Source organism: Scyliorhinus canicula, chromosome 11 (assembly GCF_902713615.1).
Source record: "Scyliorhinus canicula chromosome 11, sScyCan1.1, whole genome shotgun sequence".
NCBI lineage: Eukaryota > Metazoa > Chordata > Chondrichthyes > Carcharhiniformes > Scyliorhinidae > Scyliorhinus > Scyliorhinus canicula.
In genome coordinates this window covers 151,546,056-151,567,179 of record NC_052156.1, presented here as the reverse complement: position 1 = coordinate 151,567,179, position 21,124 = coordinate 151,546,056, and the positions used below count along the sequence as shown (strand labels likewise).

Below are 21,124 nucleotides of genomic sequence, written 5' to 3'. Positions count from 1 at the left end.
CGATTATTACTGTCCACCTAAGAAACTCCATGTCACTGGTCCTGGGGTTCGTGGGTCTTTGCGTGGCCGATGAACCCAATCCTAGAGCCACATCTTCGACCGCACATTTGGCAGGTGTTTCTTGGAGGTGGGATTGGTCCATGGACTCGAGATCACTGGTATTGCTTTCTCAGGCTTCTTTTTTTGACCTCCTCTTGCTAGGTGTTCTTGAAGGATTGTGTCCCTTCAATCAGGAGGTTCTCCAAGTAGGTCTCTTCTGATCAATGGTCTCCCAGGCATTGACGTCTATGTTGCATTTCTTGAGATGATGCCTTCAAGATGTCTTTCAAGTGCCTTCTTTGTCCTCCTCTTGTTGAGAAGCTTTCCTGGAGCAGTGCGAAGATGATTTGCTTTGGCACTCGTGACTAAGGCATCCTGAGCATCTGACTGATCAAACGGATGCTGAGAATCCATCTCAGACAGCATTGATAATACCTCTCCAGAGGCTTGAGGTGGCATGTGTATGTAGTCAAGCTTCTGAGCCGTATAGAAGAGTTGGGAGGATGACTGACTTGTACACGAGGATCTTGGTATCAGCACTGATGCAGCAATCATTAAAGACTCTTATCCTTAGGTGTCTAAAGGCCGTGCTCAGGGATTGAATACGATGTTGGATTGATGTTAGCCTTAGATGAAAGGTTGCTCCCAGGTAGGGGAAATGTTCCACATTTGAGAGTGTTTGTCCGTTGATATTGGAGGTTGAGATTGATTCTTGGGTATGCTTCCGCAAAGGTAGCAAGCATGATTTGGAGATTCTCATTGGAGGGAATTTAGAAGTTTAAGGGGTGATCTAATCGAGGCATTAGACAGGATAGATAAAGTAAAACTAGGAAGTATAGTCTAAAAATTAGGGCTAGACAGTTCAGCAGAGATGTTAGGAACCACGTCTCTCAAAGGGTGGTAGAGGTTTGGAACTTTTTCCCACATACAGCAGCGAAACAGTTATTAATGTTAAATCTGAAACAGATTTTTGTTAAGCAAAGATAAGGGATATAGGCCAAAGCGATATGGAGTTAGGTCACAAATCAGCCATGATCTCATTAAATGGTGTGACAGGCTTGAGGAGCTGAATGGCCTACTCCTGTTTCTATATTCCTATGAGAGAGCGTTGTCATCTGCAGACTGAAGTTCCACAAGTGATGTCAGAATAGTTTTTTCTTAGATTTCAATGGATTGAGATTGATAAGTTTTATGTCCATCCTGTAGACGATGCCCCCTCCACCTGGAAGCTTGTTGTTGATGAGGTGAAGGATAGTGGCGATGCGGATGGAGAAAAGGGTGGGAGCAATGACACACCCCTGCTTGACCTCAAAAGGTTTCTGTCTGATTTCCGCTGGCGAGGACAATTGTTGATATCGTCATGGAGGACCCGGGAGGATGTTGATGGATTTCTCTTGACTGCGGACATTTGATAGGGTCTTCCACAGCATGTTTTTAAAGTTTTACGACGGTGCGGAAAGGTCGATTCGTTCCAGGAGTGATAATACAAGAAATAGGGCTTGGCTATTTTATAAACCAACTTTATTAAAAAGAAAAAACAATGTTTCAACTTTTAAACTTTTGTAACTTTAACACTCCAGTTCCCATTAAACACCACTTTAAATAAACATGCAGCACTTCTTCAACTTACAGATAGGCAAAGGCAATACTTGTATTTAAGAATCAATTTTTCTTCTATTGAGGACATTTGTTCTGAACCCTTTTTCAAAGTCTGCCTTGGTTTCAGCTTTCATGACCTCACTCGGTTGATTTCCAAAGCCTGCTCCTATGTAACTGTTCAGAACAGCATTCTTTCTCTCCCTCTCTTAAGCTCTGCCCAGCCCCTCAAACAAAGGTTCTGTGCTGGGGTTTCCAGGCTTGAACCCATCGGCGTTATCTTGGCTGTTTGATTGCCCACAAAAGAACAGAAATGAAATTCGCTTATTGTCACAAATAGGCTTCAAATGAAGTTACTGTGAAAAGCCCCTAGTCGCCACATTCCGGCACCTGTTCGGGGAGGCTGGTACAGGAATTGAACCGTGCTGCTAGCCTGCATTGGTCTGCTTTCAAAGCCAGCGATTTAGCCCTGTGCTAAACAGCTCCTAATTTAGAGCCATGCTATTTATATGCAGCTAACCTCCCATTAACGGACAGAGGGCTAATAGCTGGTCGGACAAGAGTGACCCGAAGAACAATGGGTCTGAAGCATCTTCTGTATCCCCACTAGCGAGTTTAAGTCTGGCTGGGACAATGTAACTTGGACAGGTGCAGGCATATCCCTTGGACACTGTGCTTGGAGATTTTAGCAACTGCCTAGAAAGAATATCATCTGAGAATTTGGTCCTGATCTAGCGCGAGTCAGTAGGCTGAAGTAGACTATTTCCAGTTGTGGAGGCATCTCAAGTGAGGGGACATAACATTGAATGCAAGAGATTTTGGAGAGAGCGCAGGACAAACTTCTTTATACAAGAGTTATGAGGTTGTGAAATACACTTCTGAGGTTAATGGTCGCGACAGACACTGTCAACATTCAAGATTAGATTCAATAGGTAAATTATGGAAAAAGGGTTGAATGGATAAGGCAACTGGTTACATAAATGTTTATTTGGATTATTTGTTTTGTGGAAGGTAAATGCCAACATAGACTAGTATAGCTGAATGACCCATTTCATTTTTGACTTGTGACTTTTTAAATATCAAAGTACATTACACATTTACGCACAGTGAACAACAAGGATAGTGTTGCACTTTTTTGGCTAGGATAGTGGAACAAAACTGATGTAATGAGCTGAACTGTGAAGGATAAATGAGTGATGCAATCAATGGGTTTTATAAACTGATACGCCTACTGCTGATTTTCTGGGGGAAATAGCCAGTGCTTTTATTTACCCAGTGTCCAAATGTACTGATCACATTCTGCCATTCTTACTGAACTGTCAATTTTTTTTATAAAGTATTTTTATTTACGTTTTTAATATTTACAAAACAAAATAAAGCACAACCCCCCCCCCACCCCCCCCTCTCCAGTTGACAGTAACCAGCTCCCTGAAATGCAGTATAAACAAACCCCATCTCTTGTGCAACCTCTCATTTGCCCCTCTTAGGACAAACTTCCTGCTTTAAATGCAGGAACGCCATTAGAGCCCCAGCCACGCCAAGGCACATGGTGGAGAAGCTGACCTCTACCCCGACAGAACCCACCTACGAGCGATCAGCGAGGCGAAGGCTAAAACATCTGCCCCCACTTCCGCCTGCAACTCCAGCAGGTCTGACTTACAGAATATTTGTTTTTTTCAATTAAGGGGCAATTTAGCGTGGGCAATTCACCTGCACATCTTTGGGTTATGGGGGTGAGACCCACGCAGAAACGGGGAGAATCTGCAAACTCCACACGGACAGTAACCAAGGGCCGGGATCGAGCCCAGGTCATCGGCGCCGTGAGGCAGCATTGCCTGACACCCAGAATATAAGGCCCAGGGCTCCAGGTTCCAAATCCACTTGCAAGACAGCAGACATGGAGCTGAAGAACGACCTCCAAAATTTCTCCAATATTGGGCAGGACCAGACATATGTACATGATTAACTGGTCCCCTCCCACACCACTGCACTGTCAATTTAAAACTCAGCTCTAGGGCAGCACGGTGATGCAGTGGTTAGCACTGCTGTCTGTCTCAGTTCGATCCCGATCCCAAATCACTGCCCGTGTGGAGTTTGCACATTCTCCCCAGTACCTGCGTGGGTCTCACTTCCACAACCCAAAGATGTGCAGGGCAGGTGAATTAGCCATCCTAAATTGTCCCTTAATTGGAAAAATAAAAACTCTACTCTGTTCAAAGATAGGCTGATCAAAAAATAAAGCAAACAAAAACTTTTTAAAAAATTTTTTTTATTAAAGTCTTTATGCTAGGGAGGAAAAATAGCGGAAAGGTTTGATATAATTTTTAAAAAAAAAATAAATTTAGAGTACCCACTTTAGGGGCAATTTTAGACTGGCCAATTAACCTAACCTGCACATCTTTGGGTTGTGGGGGTGAAACCCAAGCAGTCACGGAGAATATGCAAACTCCACACAGACAGTGACCCAAAGCCGGGATTCGAACCCGGGTCCTCAGCGCTGTAGGCAGCATTGCTAACCACTGTGCCACATACCGCTCCAAATAGGTGGATATCATATACATTTGACATGTTCTGACAAGGTTTTCATAGAACATAGAACAGTACAGCACAGAACAGGCCCTTCGGCCCTCGATGTTGTGCCGAGCAATGATCACCCTACTCAAACCCACGTATCTACCCTATACCCGTAACCCAACAACTCCCCCTTAACCTTACTTTTTAGGACACTACGGGCAATTTAGCATGGCCAATCCACCTAACCCGCACATCTTTGGACTGTGGGAGGAAACCGGAGCACCCGGAGGAAACCCACGCACACACGGGGAGGACGTGCAGACTCCACACAGACAGTGACCCAACCGGTAATCGAACCTGGGACCCTGGAGCTGTGAAGCATTTATGCTAACCACCATGCTACCGTGCTGCCCACAAATCATCTGTGGTGTTTATGTGGCGATCACATGAAAAATGTCTGAACACCATCAAGATAGGTTCACCGTAACTAAATTTCCTATCTAGTCTCCAAAAGATCACCTGCGGTTAACACCAGGGTCAAGATTTATCCTCAACAATCCCACGGTTCAAAGCAATGGAATAACTGATTATTAACAAGAGGCAAAATGAATTAACTAGTGAACACCTCCCTGTTTAGGACAAAGAGAGGAGGTAGCAAGGTTTTTGTAGATTGCCATGTTTGTATGTAAACCAAAAAAAAAAAATCAACTAATTTCATACTTAAATGCCCGGTTATGACTTGTTAACCGTGGATCAATTGTCTTAGTTTATAAACCCTCGGCAACCTTCCAATCCGGAGGAATAACCTAACACAATGAATCTGGATTTTAACAAAGGAACCCATCTGGAGTATAGGACATAATTTTCCAAGGATCAACTGAAATGGTTGGAAAGCAGAGCGCGCAACCCCCCCCCCCCCCATATTACTATAATATGGGGGGGGGGGGGTTGCGTGCTCTGCTTTCCAACCACTCTGGATGGGCACTCTCACTCCCAGAGTAACAAAGTAGGAAAAGTATGCCTATATCTTCCTCCCTGCGTATGGGGCATAAAGCCCAAATGCTGTGTCTTTTTGTTTCTACAACAGCTCCTGGTTTTAACATTTCAACCCAGCAAACATCCTCAGGCCACTGGGAGGACAGGTGAAAGGCTGCCTAGATCCTACTCATAGCCTTCTCTACTACTGTTAGCAAACTGGACAAATAGGGACCAGCAATGGAAAATTTATAACGGTGCAGCAGATGACCCTGCTGTGAAGTTGGAATTAAGGTGCATTATCTGTATTGTACCTGAGTTAGAAATTATCACCTCCAACACTGGTTGCAAAGTGAAGCCTAAATTCCATTCACTAGCACTGGCAGTCCTTAAAACTGTTCATTGTACAATTCAGATATTTCACATTTAAGAGCATCAATGTCATATCTTATGAAACACTTAATTTGGGATTGGTCAGATCCCAAAGGATGGCAACATTCAAGCTAACCAGTCTGAGTTACTGTCTTGCTTTATCCAAGCCTAAAAACAAAGTAACTTCCCAGGTTACAACCAACATATTCCCTGCTTATCCCAATACTTCATAGTTTGCCTTCTGAGTATTGGGTTGTTACTGCCTTGCCTTCCCAGTTTGCATCGAAGGTTACAAGATCCTGGTTAAATACAAGATAAAGGAATAATTAATTTAAACAAGTTCAAATAATGTGCTTTCAGATAAAGGATAGCAGTCACGAATGTAGTTGTTTCTACTGTCCTTGCCCTGTAGATTAATATGTACAGTTATGGCGGCATTCAACTTCTGATACACATTTCACGGTCAAATCAAACGATGGATGGGAGGGCAAGAGAAAGAACAACTAGAAGGTCTCACAATCTTGAGATTACACCTATAATCAAAGTTTAGAGGAGATGTGCTATGCAGGTGTTTACGCAGAGAGTGGTGAGTGCCTGGAACGCGTTGCCAGGGGAGGTTGTGGAAGCAGATACATTAATGGCGTTCAAAAGGCATCTTGACAAAGACATGAATAGGATGGGTATAGAGGGATACGACACAAGGAAGTGCTGAGGGTATTGGCAAAGGTTGGTATCATGAACGTAACAGGCTTGGGAGGGCCAACGGGCCTGTTCCTGTGCAGTATTGTTCTTTGTACCTCAGCAATAACTTTATAGACCACAAAAGTGTAGATAAAATAAAAGTAAATCAGTTTCTTTAAGGAGTGACTTTACTTGGTTTCAAGAGCCTTATGGTGTATTATGTATATAATTATACATTTGATAATGAACTCTCCTTTCTCAATTATTTCTGATGGTTTTATATCTGATCCTGTTACATGCATGATCCAGGTTTTTGTCTTGCATGTGCTGGTTGAGGTAATTAAATGTTGCAATGCTTTCTTACAACATACAGGATATTAAATAGACCAGTTTACTTAAGGTAAACATTTTTTAAAAATCAAATGCGTTTTTTCCTTTAAGTTACTTCAACAAATCCACCCTTCCACATAATACACAACAAAACTGCATGAATTGCAACTGTCAAAAGGATTTTCTTTGAAACACAAGCTGTAAGGAATGTGCCATGGTTGGGCCTGGATGAGAAAATTAAAATGAGACAGAATTTTAAATAATTTAAATAAACAGTGCCTTCTTGGAAACAAGATAGCTAGCAATGATGGGGACTAAAATAAGCTATTTGGCATTTCTTGATCCAGAGTCAAACTCATCAGGCCAATGATTTAGCATAAGAGACGCTAATTCCAGGAATATAGTTCATGCAGAATAAGTGCTCATCATAATGATCAATCCCAACACATTATTTTAGGATATACTCCAAATACATCAGGACCTCTCACAACTGTGTCTAAAATCTTACCTATTGATATCATTAAGACTAGACAATAGTCAATGGGTCCCAATGACTTAGTGCACGTTTCCCCTGTTGAATACAACACTCCATGTAAAGTAGCTAATAGTCATAGCATTTAGGATAGAATTTCCTACTCTCCCACAGCCCATGAAGTTATTAAAAGGTGTGTTTTAGAATGGCAAGGAGCTATGCAAACTATAAGTAACAGGGTTTGTCCCTTGGTCTATGCGGAGTCAACTGATCAGTCAAGCAATGGTAGAAGTCCTACAATTGGTCATTTTGTAAAGATTGAGGAATTTTCTTTTAATTACTATCCAGCAGCTTCTGTTGCAAAATTTGTCAATGACAACATCTGTTTTGACTATGCAGCTCCTCTCTCCACATGGTGAGCAGCAACCTGACAACACTCACCATCTTAAATTCACAAATGGCAAATGGTCATGTCGGTGACATAGTGGAAGGCTGCTGGTGCCCACTGGACTATAGCCCAGAATTGTTCAACTTCAGGCGGAAAAAAATGAAGGGGAAATACCCCAAACATTTGGATCTAGATTCACATTTAACCTGTTATTTAAAATGGGTTAACGCTGTCACCAGAAAAAACAAAAGTGTGTCATGTGGATGTATTGTCTTCTAATATTTCTGTCAGTAATTAACAGTTTTATTCACAACAGCCTCTTGTCCCCAAAAAGGAACACAATGGGAAAGTGGTAGCATAGTGGTATTGTCACTGTACTAGTAATCCAGAGACCCAATGTAATGCTCTGAGGACCTGGGTTCGAATCCCACCACGTGGTGGAATTAGAATTCAATATTTTAAAAATCTGGAATTACAAATCTAATGATGACCATGAAACCACAGTTGATTATTGCAAAAACCCATCTAGTTCATTATTGCCCTTTATGGTCAGAAATCTACTGTCCTTCCTGATCTGGTCTACATACAGGCCCGCAGCAATGTGGTTGACTCTTAAATGCCTGAGAAGCCACTTAGTTGAAGGGCAATTAGGGATGGGCTATAAATACTGGCCCTGTCAGTGACGCCCACATCCTTTTTAAAAAAAAACATGTTAATTGTAACAGGGCACTATGTCACGTTTGGTCATCTTCCCAGTTTCCTCTGCCTGTTCTTTTTGACATGAGATGCAATTGCCACAGGTGAGTATACACTGGGACAAGTGATCATTTTCCTCATACCTGTCTCTACAAACAGCTTGATTTTTCCAAACTATTTCTACCATCTGCTTACCATTATTTTGATTAGACATACCCATCAGTTCTGGAGAGAAGAAAAAAAAGAAGCTGGTTAGTGGCTAGTTCCATCACTGAATATAGAACAATGGTGAGTTGTTGGCAGATTCGAAGCAAACAGCAAGCAATCACTTGGAAGTTAATGCAGTTCAGTGCAAGGCTGTGAATAGCTTCCAGTAATAATTTCAGTGTGATAAATCCTTAATAATTCACGAATAAAGCTGTTAATTGTGCAGGCGGGGGGGGGGGGGGGGGGGGTAGTTAAACCTAGACTTTGCTCTCAATAGTGTAACATTAATACAAAGCACAGATCTCTTTGGATTAATCCTTTGCACAGGCAACATGCATTGCTGAACATTTTTCAGATTCTTGCATTTACAACAGAATCATTTATTTAGAGGATAAAATGAAAAAGGCCAAAGTCATGGCAATTAGGAAAAATTTCAGAGCAATGCTGGGAATGATTTGTTCCAACCTGAAGTCATATTGCACAGTTCCACTGCAATCTGCAGCAGTACCAAAAAATCATGACTGTCATGGGTGAAAACAACAAGTAGCTGTGGTGGTTAGAAGCAGAAGAAGCACTCTTGCCAGACTCATGAACATTTATATAGCTCCTGTAGTGTAAAAAAAAAGTCTCCTAAAGTGCTTCACAACAACAGAAAGCAAGAAATGGATACCTAGCCATGGAGAAAGCTCAAATATTTTTGGCAAAAAGATGGATTGCCAGCAATTATTTTAAAACAAAAGTGAAGAGAGAAGTGCTTGGAATAGCAAAAACTTTTAGATGAGGGCTGGGAGAGATGCAAACGGCTGATCTGCAAAATAAAATATGTGGCACCCATCCATCGAAAAGAAGCAGGTTGAAGAGGGGCACAACATATTGGGTTTTGACTGACTGTTCTCTCCATTTTGTCTCTGTATGCCCGTAGTCGTACACCTGGATACCCCCCAGGGTTCTAATCCAACTTCCTTAGGATAGTATGACATTCCATTCTCATGATGACTTTAGAATATAATTATATGAATAAGTGCTAGTGAACCAATGAACCTGTAGATGCCTAGCCGTATCACCCCAGTTGCATCTTGTGCCTTACTGTTGATTGACACTACAGAATAATCTGGATAGTGCCAACTGGTAGCTTGTGCATTTATTTTGATACTTTTGCTCTGCTTTTGATGAGGTGTGAAATTGACCAATTCATACTCCCAGGACAAAATTACTGAATGAACTGGCAACCTATCATCAGGTCTCCAGCAATGTTGGCCCAAAAGACCAATTTTTCCCCTCACTCCACCAGTTCTGCAAAGGGACCCTTGAATGCCATGCGCCAACTCCACCCCAGCAAAGTAGCTGAGAGCATAAAACTCAAATGGGGCAAGGCAACTGAACTTGCACTGCATCATGCACTGATGCCCAGCATGCTGTGCCTCCACTATATTTTCACCATCTGAAAATTACATAACAAACCCATTTTGACTCAAATACGCAACTCTGTCACAGTTAATACTGGGATCAGTTTTTTTTAAACTAACTACAGGTTAGATCAAACAGCGTATAAGTTTTTGCACTGCTGCCATTATAGATCTATTGAGACACTGCAAACAAAACAAAATATACAGCATACAATTATTGAAATATTCTTATGAAATTTGTACACAAACAAACCTGTGTGTATATTTTTATGAATGGTACATCACCTTTATTGCAGCAGCAGAGGCAGGAAGAGGTTGCCCTATTGCTGGACGTAGTATTGAGAAACTCAATCTGGGGTACTGTGTGCTGTTCTCGTTACAGGACAGTGATTATTGCCCAAGAGGATATATAGGTGAGCAATTAGGATTGACAAACGAGGAATGGGATTTGGAGAACTGAAATTGGGGATTTGATGAGTAACTGGAAGGTGATGTTGATCCATGAAGAAGGGATGATATCATTGGGATTGATGACTCTATCCTATCCTAAATGTTCTCATATTTCCATGTGCAGATATACAGGGGATCTTACTGAAGCCCTGGAAGCGCCTACCTGAGCTGTAGCTGTCCGTTGAGGATTGGGAGATTGATCGAGAAAGCGAACGACGTCCTATTTTTGTTGGACGTTTGTTGAACTCTTGCTTCTGGTCAGCAAACTGGATCTGCTATTCGTAAGAAAAATGGAAAGGGTATTTACTGTAGATTGATTTCAATAATCTGGGATTAGCATGTTTAGGATATCCATAAACAATTTAACTGGATAGCACAGTGTATTGGCTCAACCAATGCACCATGCCACATGATGTGTGAATGGGAGATTCAGTAGGCACTTCCCAAACAAGGCAAGTTCACACTAATGTGGTTACCTTTGGATGGGGATGGAGTGATAGCAGTAGGTTAGGTGGTAGATTGCATCTCATTATAACGGAGTAATTTTTAAAAAAATTAACAGGGCAGTGATCACCTCCTATTCTTTTATACCTGCTCACAAGTTAAACCACTGACTTCCTTAACAGTGAATAAACAAGAAAACCCAGATGTCAGTGATGGTGTTGAATCATGAGGAATCCATATGTTACCAAGTCAAAACATGCGTTTTTGTCTTTCAGAGTAACAACGCAAATACTGAAATCGATTCGTTTTTATAAATAATTTTCAGATTTCAGCCATTTTATATGTCCCCTCTTATAAAGCAAAATACTGCGGATTCCCAAAATTTGTAATATAAACAAAGTTCTCCAGAAGTTCTGTTAATGAGGAAAAGCTCTCTTAATACAAGGAATCCTCCCCGCCCACACAAAACTCAGGATCAGCTGGTTAACCTTTTTGAAGAAGGATTTGGGGAGGAAGATTGGGAAATGCTGGAATATAAACAGGAATTTCAGTAGGTCCACCATTTTTATTATCTGTACTCACCCACCAGGGTCAGCAGCAACATATTCCATCTTTTAAAGTCCCTTTTCATCCCCTCCACTACTCTTGCCAAATGCAACTTCTGAAGCTGGGTCCAATCCCAAGCCACATCGGGATCCCCCGATGTCAAAAGCTCGATCTAGCCAAGCGGGTAGGAAGCTCATTCAAACAACCCCCCTGTTCCACCGGTGCTGATCAGGAATACCACTTTTTGTTGAGTTGAGGTTATAAATCAGAGAAGGTGCCGAACTCACTTAGAATCTCCAGTATCTTACTGAGACAACAGGAGGTTGTCTGCATACAGAGACACCCAATACTCTACCCCCCTCAATTCCCTAGAGTGTGCCATGCCATATGCCATCAGGGGCTGGTTTAGCACAGGGCTAAATAGGTGGCTTTGAAAGCAGACCAAGGCAGGCCAGCAGCAGGGTTCAAGTCCCATACCAGCCTCCCGAACAGTCGGCAGAATGTGGCGACTAAGGGCTTTTCACAGTAACTTCATTTGAAGCCTACTTGTGACAATAAGCGATTTTCATTTTCATTTCATTTGATGTGTGAACGAGAGATTCAGTATGCATTTCCCCAAACAAGGCAAGCTCACACCAACAAGGAGGAAGAAAACTCCCTGGTCCTCAGTCTCTCAAAGCGCCACAGATCAACGCCCTCCCATGAACTGCATAAACCTCGAGAGCTCCCCAGCCATCGCCGATATCTTCCCTGATACAGAACACGAGTGGACCAGCTCCGGGTCCAGGACTTTGTTGAAGTTAAGAGTCCGTGGTGTTAAGGGAAAGAGACTGGCATGGATAGAGGGTTGGCTGACTGGCAGAAGGGAGAGCGTGGGGATAAAGGGGGCTTTTTCAGGTTGGCAACCTGTGTCTAAGCGGTGTGCCTCAGGGGTCGGTGTTGGGACCATAACTTTTCACAACATACATCAATTATCTGGAAGAAGGAATTGAGGGACCTTTTGCTAAGTTTGCAGATGGTACAAAGATATGCAGAGGGACAGGTAGTATTGAGGAAGCAGAGGGGCTGCAGAAGGTCTTGCTAGGAGAGTGGGGAAAGAAGTGGCAGATGGAATACAATGTGGAAAAGTGTGAGGTTATGCACTTTGGTTGGAAGAATGGAGGCATAGACTATTTTCTATATGGGAAAAGGCTTCGGAAATCTGAAGCACAAAGGGACTTAGGAGTCCTAGTTCAAGATTCTGTTAAGGTTAATGTGCAGGTTCAGTCAGCAGTTAGGAAGGCAAGTACAATGTTAGCATTCATGTCAAGAGAGAATACAAGAGCAGGGATTTACTTCTGAGGCTGTATAAGGCTCTAGCCAGACCCCATTTGGAGTATTGTGAGCAGTTTTGGGCCCCGTATCTAAGGAAGGATGTGCTGGCCTTGGAAAGGGACAAGAGGAGATTGACAAGAACGATTCCTGGAATGAAGAACTTGTCATATGAGGAGCGGTTGAGGACTCTGGGTCTGTACTCGTTGGAAGGGAAATCTTATTGAAACTTACAGGATACTGAGGCCAAAATAGCGTGGACATGGAGAGGATGTTTCCACGAGTAGGAAAAACTAGAACCCAAGGCCACAGCATCAGACTGAAGGAACAATCCTTTAAAACAGAGATTTTAAAAAAAAAAAATTTAGAGTGTTCATTTTTTCACAATTAAAGGGCACATCTTTGGATTGTGGGATGAAACCCACGCAGACATGGGGAGAATTTGCAAACTTCACACAAACAGTGAGCCAGGGCCGTGATCGAACCTGGGTCCTCGATGCCGTGAGGCAGCAGTGCTAACCAGTACACCACCATGCCATCCCTGTTACCTTTATTCAATTGTAATACTATTACAGCTGATTCCAGCTTCTCCTTCTCAAACTGCAGGGTAAATTCTATTATATTGTGGTCACTGTCCCCTAAGGGTTCGATCACCTTAAGTTCCCTAATCAAGTCTGCCGCATTACACTTCACCAAAACCAGAATTTCCTGTTCCCTAGTGGGCTCTGCCACAAGCTGCTCCAAAAAAAACCATCTCGTAGATATTTCTCAGCCCTGGCAGGTGGCAAAGACTCGTCGTATTCGGCTGCCTCCAGTCCTTCTCAATGAACATGGAGGACAAGACAACGCAAGGCCAGTGGTCAGGGTCTTCGACTGACACCAGGCCTTGAAGACCAGATACAATTTGTTCCATCAAATTCAAAAGGTCAAGCCTTTGGTGCAGATACTCCTTCTCTGGCCGCATCTCCCCGAATCATAGCATGCAGCAGAATTTCCCAGGACCAAAGGAGAGTTCCCACCAAGGAAACTGCCCTATCGACCAACAGGATTCTCTTCTCCGTTTCATCAATTTTCTTTAGGATATCTCACAGTTCATCAATATGTGAACCAATAATCTGCCGGGAAGCTGAGACCGTCATCCATAATGGCAGCCATCATCTCAATGCCAATGGCACTGCCGATGTAGGCCCGTTCACCAGCGAAACCACCACTACAAACTGCCCGCCTCCATCAACCAAGGATTTTCTTGACTTAATTCAGCTTCCCACCGCCAAAATGTTACCAGGGCCTTTCTGGAACATAGCACAGATCATACATATTTGGATCAAATAATCATGGGTTGTGCATCAGGATTAAAAACAAGGATTCAAAAGATGAGTAGCGCCTGAGCTCGCAAAAACACAGCTGCTCCTGCGCTCACATTACGTGACCCCCATCCTCAGTTGTTCCATTTTTAAAAGCTGCCTGTAGGTCTGTGGATGTTCAGGTGCCTACATTGAAAATAGGTTTTTAAACGGCCCGAAAGAAAACTCAGGGCATGAAAAAGCTGTCTTTTGCTGATCAACCAGGGCCCCATATAGAAAAGCAGAAGCAGTTAGTTCAGCTGAGATAAGATCAGTGTAGTTGGAAGCAAGATTCCCTAGACACTGCCTGCAACAGGCAGGACAATACACAGGGATAGAAAGCCAGCCCCAGAAACTAAAGACGAAACCTAAACCCAGGAAGAAGGACAAAAGCAAGTTCCAAGAAGAGCGCCTGGTCAAAGTAACAAAGAACAGGAACCTGGGAAAAGGGTTCTGTTCAGTAAAGTCGTGAATGAGGAGCGGAGGGACTCCCAGTTAAAGTCCAGGCTGCAAGGTGCAAACCTGGGACCATTGGCTTGAAAGAAGCCAGAGATCCAAACTGGTCAGAAAGTTGGCGACTTCTTCCTACAGGCCTGTGAAGTTGTGGTGCTATGTGTGAAAGGCAAAACTTCAACACACTGGGTGATCCAGGGGAGGAACATTGGAAGGAAATGTTGAAACTGGAGGTGGATCCTTGGGGAAGACATCCAAGAGAAAATGTAATTTGAGAGAAGACTCCAATGCATTTCTTTGAGTGGAGATTGGAAATCTTGGTTTTGGAAAGTGGTGTGTCTAACCACCGGCTGTCTATTGGTTTGCCTGAACCGACGACATTGGAGTACAAGATTGATTTTGTAACTAGGGTTATCCTTACAAATCTATAAAGATATAGTTGGGGTAAAGGAGTAGTGAGTTTGGTTATTTTTTTTGTTGAATAAATATTTTATTACTTTGTTAAAAGTTCATTAGCTGGCTCCTGTGTCTGCCTTCCAGGTGTCTAAACAAAAAATAAAAGTTAAAATCTACCCTGGCATCTAACTTGTCCAGCAGTAACATCAGCTGGGACCGTAACAACAGCACATCATAAGGAGGGGAGAGGGGAAATCAGGAAATAATGCATTCAGGAGGAAGGTCAAAAATCAAATTGTTTTGGGAAGAGTCCTGCAAAACAGGAGATGATCAACAATCTGGGACAAGGCAGGTAGAGTTTATGGTGTGAGATGTGCAGCTGAAAAACTGAATTCCCATATATATGGTGAAATGAGACCTTTGAGAGATCCGAAAAATTGATCTTGAAGCTAATCTGATAGAGCACATGGAGTCAGTCAGTGAAGTTTGGTGATAATTTGGTGGTGGTCTGGAGGCTTTGTGAAGGTGACTACTCAGGGAGCACAGCCTTAGATTAGCCAGTATTTGTGGGCAACTATTTCAGTGGGGGGGGGGGGGGGGGGGAAGAGAGAGAGAGAGTGGAGGGAATAAGAAAGGATAGTCAGTGGGTTGTACTCTGCAATTCCAACAAAACTACCGTGATAATGGAACAGCCCAGGGTTAAACAGTGTGATGAGGCTGCATACCATATTACTCAGCCCGAGTGAGCAGACAGCAATCTTAACAAGCTTGGCATCAGAGTACTAATGCAATTCAAACAGGATGGCTTCAATTTATCTACATTGCACTCTTAAAGGTGGAGAGACTTATATTGTCAGGCCAGCAATCAGTTAACATTCCAAGATCAGAACTTGGTCACTGCTAACTTTGATGACTGGTAAATTGCATCTGCCATTAGAGACACTCAGCAAAACAGTGAAAAGATTACACACCAATTTAACCGCATTGAAATATACAAATTGCAAGTACACAAGTTATTCAGAGTTCCAAATCTGTAATATGTTTCATTGTAGACCAGTGAAGAGGTTTGCCAAATCTCAGGGCAGCCCACTAAGATTGAGATGTACACATTTACTATTCAAACACAATTTCACTGTTGAACAATTTTTGCAGCATACAGAAAAAGCATGATGTATTAATCCATGGAAAAAAAAGAGAAACATATCATCTTATGATCGAATGGCGGAGCAGACTCGATGGGCCGAATGGCCCAATTCTGTTCCTATCTGATATAGACTGACATTGTACTGCACTGACAAGTCATAATTCTTTAACTGTGATGTTAAACCACATAATAAGTTGACCAAGTGTTGGAAGAAGGGATCATACAAGGAGAATTTGCAAACTAAATCTGGAGGGAAAAAAATGAATACATTCGTCTGTCCAAGCCCTGCAGCCAAACAAAACAGGGAACGTGGACATCCAAGAACGACTCCAGCCTGGTACAGTGGCATGGATACAAGCCAATGTTCTGTCTGGTACAGACGCATCCAACAATGCATAAAAAAATATTCTGCTGCTTTTCCTGTTTTGTGTTTTGGTCATGGAAAACCAGTATGGTCTTAGTCAGTGAAAGTAAAGATGAATTGTTGTTGACTAAAACTAAATTTAGGACAGAAAATTTAAAACAGAATAAAACTGAAAAAAACACTCAGATAGAGACATGTAACTAAGTATTTCCAGTACCATTAATCAATCAACCACCTTTTGGAACAGACATTGAAACAGGTGGATAAACTAAATTACAACACAGCTTTAATGGTTTGTACTTTTTTGTAACTTGTGTTTCAAGTCGAACAGTTAATATGTTTTGAAATATATATTAAAGAAATCCTGATAATGCTATGACAAAAGTAAAAATAAATGTTCTGACCAAAATATTTTCCTGGACTAATAGAACATTTATGAGCAAAATATATTTTAAACTAAAGGTCTTGTTTACGCTATAAATATACCAAGACTAAAATTCCATATCCAGAAGTCTAAAACGACAATCAAAATAGACTCTGGGGACAAAAACAGCATTGTTGTAAATCACAAGTAATTAGAAAGCTCAGTAAAAAAAAAAACTTTTCACGCCCTAAGTTTGGATAGATACTACTTTATCTCTGCATTGCACATCACAACACTGGACGTAATCAAAACAGATGACACTAAAATAATTCCTCAACCCATCTAGGCAATTTTAGCTAAACCATGTGGCTTCACGCTCCATACCTGCTTGGGAGTAGGGTTAGAGCAGGACGCATTGTTCTTCCCTTTGTTGGTTAACGTCTTGCAGCTGGACATTGTTGTGTATAAGGGGTGCTCGGTTACGTGTGCTCTGCTTACGAAAAATCAGTACATTGCATACACTTGTGCCTCTGTCCTGTCCAGTCCTCACTCAGCCTCAATTGCACTTTTTAAACTTGCAAATGTTTTTTGGACTTGGATTAGAGCAGTTTTTTTTTCCAGAAAGTGAACTCCCAGACCAATTAACAATGCTTATCACCAAAGAATTAATGACGCAATTGTTTAGCTGTTAAATGGTTTTCAGTCTAAACAACTAATGACATTGTCAACCAGCATCCATGAAATCTTAATTGGAGAGAAACTTGCAAGATGCTGATCATACTATAACTAGAAATTGGTGGTGCAATTTTATTAGTTTTAATCAGAATTATTTGAAAACCAGTAGGTATTGTCGAACATGTCAACAAACAACTAATTTTAAAGACAATAATAAAGAAAGGTTTGTGTATTGAGGAATTTCCCTCTCAAATACAAAAATAAACCTCAATTAAATAGCCTTGTAACAAATTTAGGGACCACAAGCCCAGGGACTTTACAGGATGCACAGGAAGAAAATGGTCCCCAAAGGGACAGACATCTTTAAATAATGTTGGAACAATGGTTAAGCAAGTGGGAACTGGAAGGTAACAAACATTAGGGCTCGAACTAATGTCAGAGCAAGTGTTAAGATTTTTAAAATACATTTAGAGTAGCCAATTAATTTTTTCAAATTAAGGGGCAATTTAGCATGGCCAATCCTAGTCTGCACATCTTTGGGTTGTGGGGGTGAAACCCACGCAAACACGGGAATAATGCGCAAACTCTACATGGACAGTGACCCAGAGCCGGGATCGAACCTGGGACCTCGGCGCCGTAAGGCGGCAGTGCTGACCACTGCGCCAATGTGCTGCCCAGACCTAGTGCCAAGTTGATTAATCAGATGAATTTGCTCTTTTACTATACTCCAAAAGAAAGAAAAATTTGCTTTAAGTAACAGTATCCAGATGTATGAAGGCAATGAACTTGTATATAGGACAGTGGTAGTGTATATAATACAGAGACTACAACCTGGTGATAGGTTAGAGGTAAAAATATTTGATTGCAGCACCATTTTCTATCAACAGAGATCAACAGTGTATTCCAGAGCTTGCAAGAGGAGCTATGAACAAAAAAAACAGGGGGGGGGGGGGGGGGGGGGGGGGGGGGGGAGAGAAGAGAGAAAAGAGATTCATTGATTGATTATTAACATTTGATTTTGTCCTCATATAATTTGTGCTTTCATACTTAAATTAAGGAATTTATTACTTGGGGGGAAAATTCCAATCATACTGACTCAACAACAAAAACATATACCTTTCTTAACTAGAACTGGGCATGCCAGTGGATAAACCGCACAACCAATATCCCGTCTCTCTGTAAAGCACAGATCCTTGCAGGACTACAGCCCCACGGATATCAACATCCCCCTTTCGCGCTTCCAGCCATTCTTTATACTGGAGTGCAGTCAGCAAATACCAATGGACAACTCAACGGCAGAGGGCATCACAGCTGAACTCCTCCGGAGCTGGACTATTAGGGTAAAAATCAGGGTTGCAGTTAATATCTCTCCGTTTATTACATGATCTAGTGGTGAACCATAGGTTCCTAATTGCTGAAACAGCTGATATCAGCAAACTCAGCATAGACCAGAGAGCAAATATTGCAGCTGTTGGTCTGTGTATTATAATACCACACAGTTCACCCTATATGGATATGTGGGAGGAAAAGAAAATGATTGTGCCCATTGATTCACCTTCTTCCTTCCATGGAGATCACAGTTTACATCAGACCCCTCTATTCCAAAAGATGAATAAACAGACAGAGGTTTAAAAAGTATTACAAAAATATCTGCAGGTGGACAGGTAGTATTGAGGAAGCAAGGGGGCTGCAGAAGGATTTGGACAAGCTAGGAGAGTGGGCAATGAAGTAGCAAATTAAATACAATGTGGAAAAGTGTGACGTTATGCACTTTGGAAGGAGGAATTCAGGCGTAGATTATTTTCTAAATGGGGAAATGCTTAGGAAATCAGAAGCACAAAGGGACTTAGGAGTCCTTGTTCACGATTCTCTTGAGGTTAACGTGCAGGTTCAGTCGGCAGTTAAGAAGGCAAATGCAATATCAACATTCATGTCAAGAGGGCTAGAATACAAGACCAGGGAGGTACTTCTGAGGCTGTATAAGGCTCTGGTCAGACCCCATTTGGAGTATCGTGAGCAGTTTTGGGCCCCGTATCTAAGGAAGAATGTGCTGGCCTTGGAAAGGGTCCAGAGGAGGTTTACAAGAATGATCCCTGGAATTAAGAACTTGTCGTATGAGGAACGGTTGAGGACTGTCTCTGTACTCGTTGGAGTTTAGAAGGATGAGGGGGGATCTTATTGAAACTTACAGGATACTGCACGGCCTGGATAGAGTAGACGTGGAGAGGATGTTTCCACTTGTAGGAAAAACTAGAACCAGAGGACACCATCTCAGACTAAAGGGACGATCGTTTAAAACAGAGATGAGGAGGAATTTCTTCAGCCAGAGGGTGGTGAATCTGTGGGAACTCTTTGCTGCAGAAGGATGTGGAGGCCAAATCAGTGAGCATCTTTAAGACAGAGATAGATAGGTTCTTGATTAATAAGGGGATCAGGGGTTATAGGGAGAAGGCAGGAGAATTGGGATGAGGAAATATCTGCCATGATTGAATGGTGGAGCAGACTTGATGGGGCGAATGGCCTAATTCTGCTCCTACGTCTTATGGTCATTTATATTCCACTCTGGTTAACACAGGCTGCCGTGTGTTTTTAGTATTCAGGATCGATAGCACCCAGCATTCGGGTCAATGAGTTTTGTCATGATCAGCCTTTGTCCCTGGTCTTAAACTCCTCCTCATGATTACATTCTAGCAAATCCTGCTAAAAGTGTGCAGATTTGTGCAGGATCAAATTCAGCGGTGATGTTCACAGTATTTGAATAATCCAACATAGACCATTGGTTCAAAGTACAAAGGGTTGGTGGAAAAACCTAGCCCTCAAAATCTCCAAAATAGAATCACAGCAAATACAGTGAAGAGGCCGTTTGGCCCATCAAGTCTGCACCGACACATGAAAAACACCTGACCTACCTACCTAATTCCATTTGCCAGCACTGGGCCCATAGCCTTGAATGTTATGATGTGTCAAGTGCTCATCCAGGTACTTTTTAAAGAATATGAAGCAACCTGCCTCAGCCAGCGCATTCCAACCATCACCACCATCTGGGTTAAAACATTTTCCCTCACATTTCCCCCTAAACCTCCTGCCGTTAGCCAAGTATCACCTTGAACTCATGCCCCCTCATGACTGACCCTTCAACTAACCGGAACAACTGCTCCCTATCCACCCTGTCCATGCCCCTCAATTTTGTAAACATCGATCAGGTCGCTCCTCGGTCTTCTTTGCTCTAGCGAAAGCAACCCAAAGCCTATCCAACCGCTTTTCATAACTTAAATGTTCCATCCCAGGCAACATCCTGGTGAAACGCCTCTGCACCCCTCTGCAATCACATCCTTCCTATAATGTGGCAACCAGAATTACACACAGTACTCTAGCTGTGGCCTCACCAAAGTTTTATACAGCTCCAACATGACCTCCCTGCTTTTGTTATCTATGCCTCGATTGATAACGGCAACTGTCCCATGTGCCTTTTTCCACCACCCTATTAACCTGCCCTTTCACCTTCAGAGATCTATGGACAAACATGCCAAGGTCCCTTTGTACCTCAAGAGCTTTGCAGTGTCATACCATTCATTGAACACTTCGTTGTCAAATTTCTCTTTCAAAAGTGTATCACCTCTCACTTTTCAGGGTTAAATTCCATCTGCCACTTATCGCCCATTTGACCATCCCGTCTATATCTTCCTGTAACCCAAGATACTCAACCTCACAGAAACCTGCTGTAACTATGCATGTTCAATGTTTAGCATATTCTTTAAATACTTTCCTCCACTTCGCTCGCCATGGCTATTGCGCCACTGCGACCACCACCAAACCACAGCCCCCTTGTTCATTCCCGGTCCTGATCCACACCAGCTTACAGACCCTTCTGACCTCCCAACCTCCCTCATGTTCTCTGGGACTCCTGATTTGCTCCCGCCTATCCTCTTCCAGCCCCTCCTTTCCTCAATGAGGTCTC

General features: G+C 42.4%; 1 protein-coding gene across 16 annotated transcripts in view; it reads right to left on the bottom strand.

Annotated features, from left to right (window-relative positions):
• Positions 1 to 21,124, bottom strand: part of LOC119973509 (putative adenosylhomocysteinase 3) — a 120,786-nt gene that overhangs the window by 51,284 nt on the left and 48,378 nt on the right. For 2 of the 16 annotated variants that reach the window (XM_038811750.1, XM_038811753.1), the window contains exons 2-3: positions 10,290 to 10,401; positions 8,259 to 8,288 (exon numbers count right to left, since the gene is read on the bottom strand). The exons of 1 other annotated variant lie outside the window; for it this stretch is intronic. In XM_038811750.1, coding sequence (XP_038667678.1) covers positions 8,259 to 8,288; positions 10,290 to 10,401 — 142 coding nt within the window. Of the gene's footprint in view, positions 1 to 8,258; positions 8,289 to 10,289; positions 10,402 to 16,875; positions 17,042 to 21,124 lie in introns of those variants that run through there. 13 more of the 16 variants (XM_038811758.1, XM_038811756.1, XM_038811759.1 and 10 more) reach the window with 11 other exon arrangements.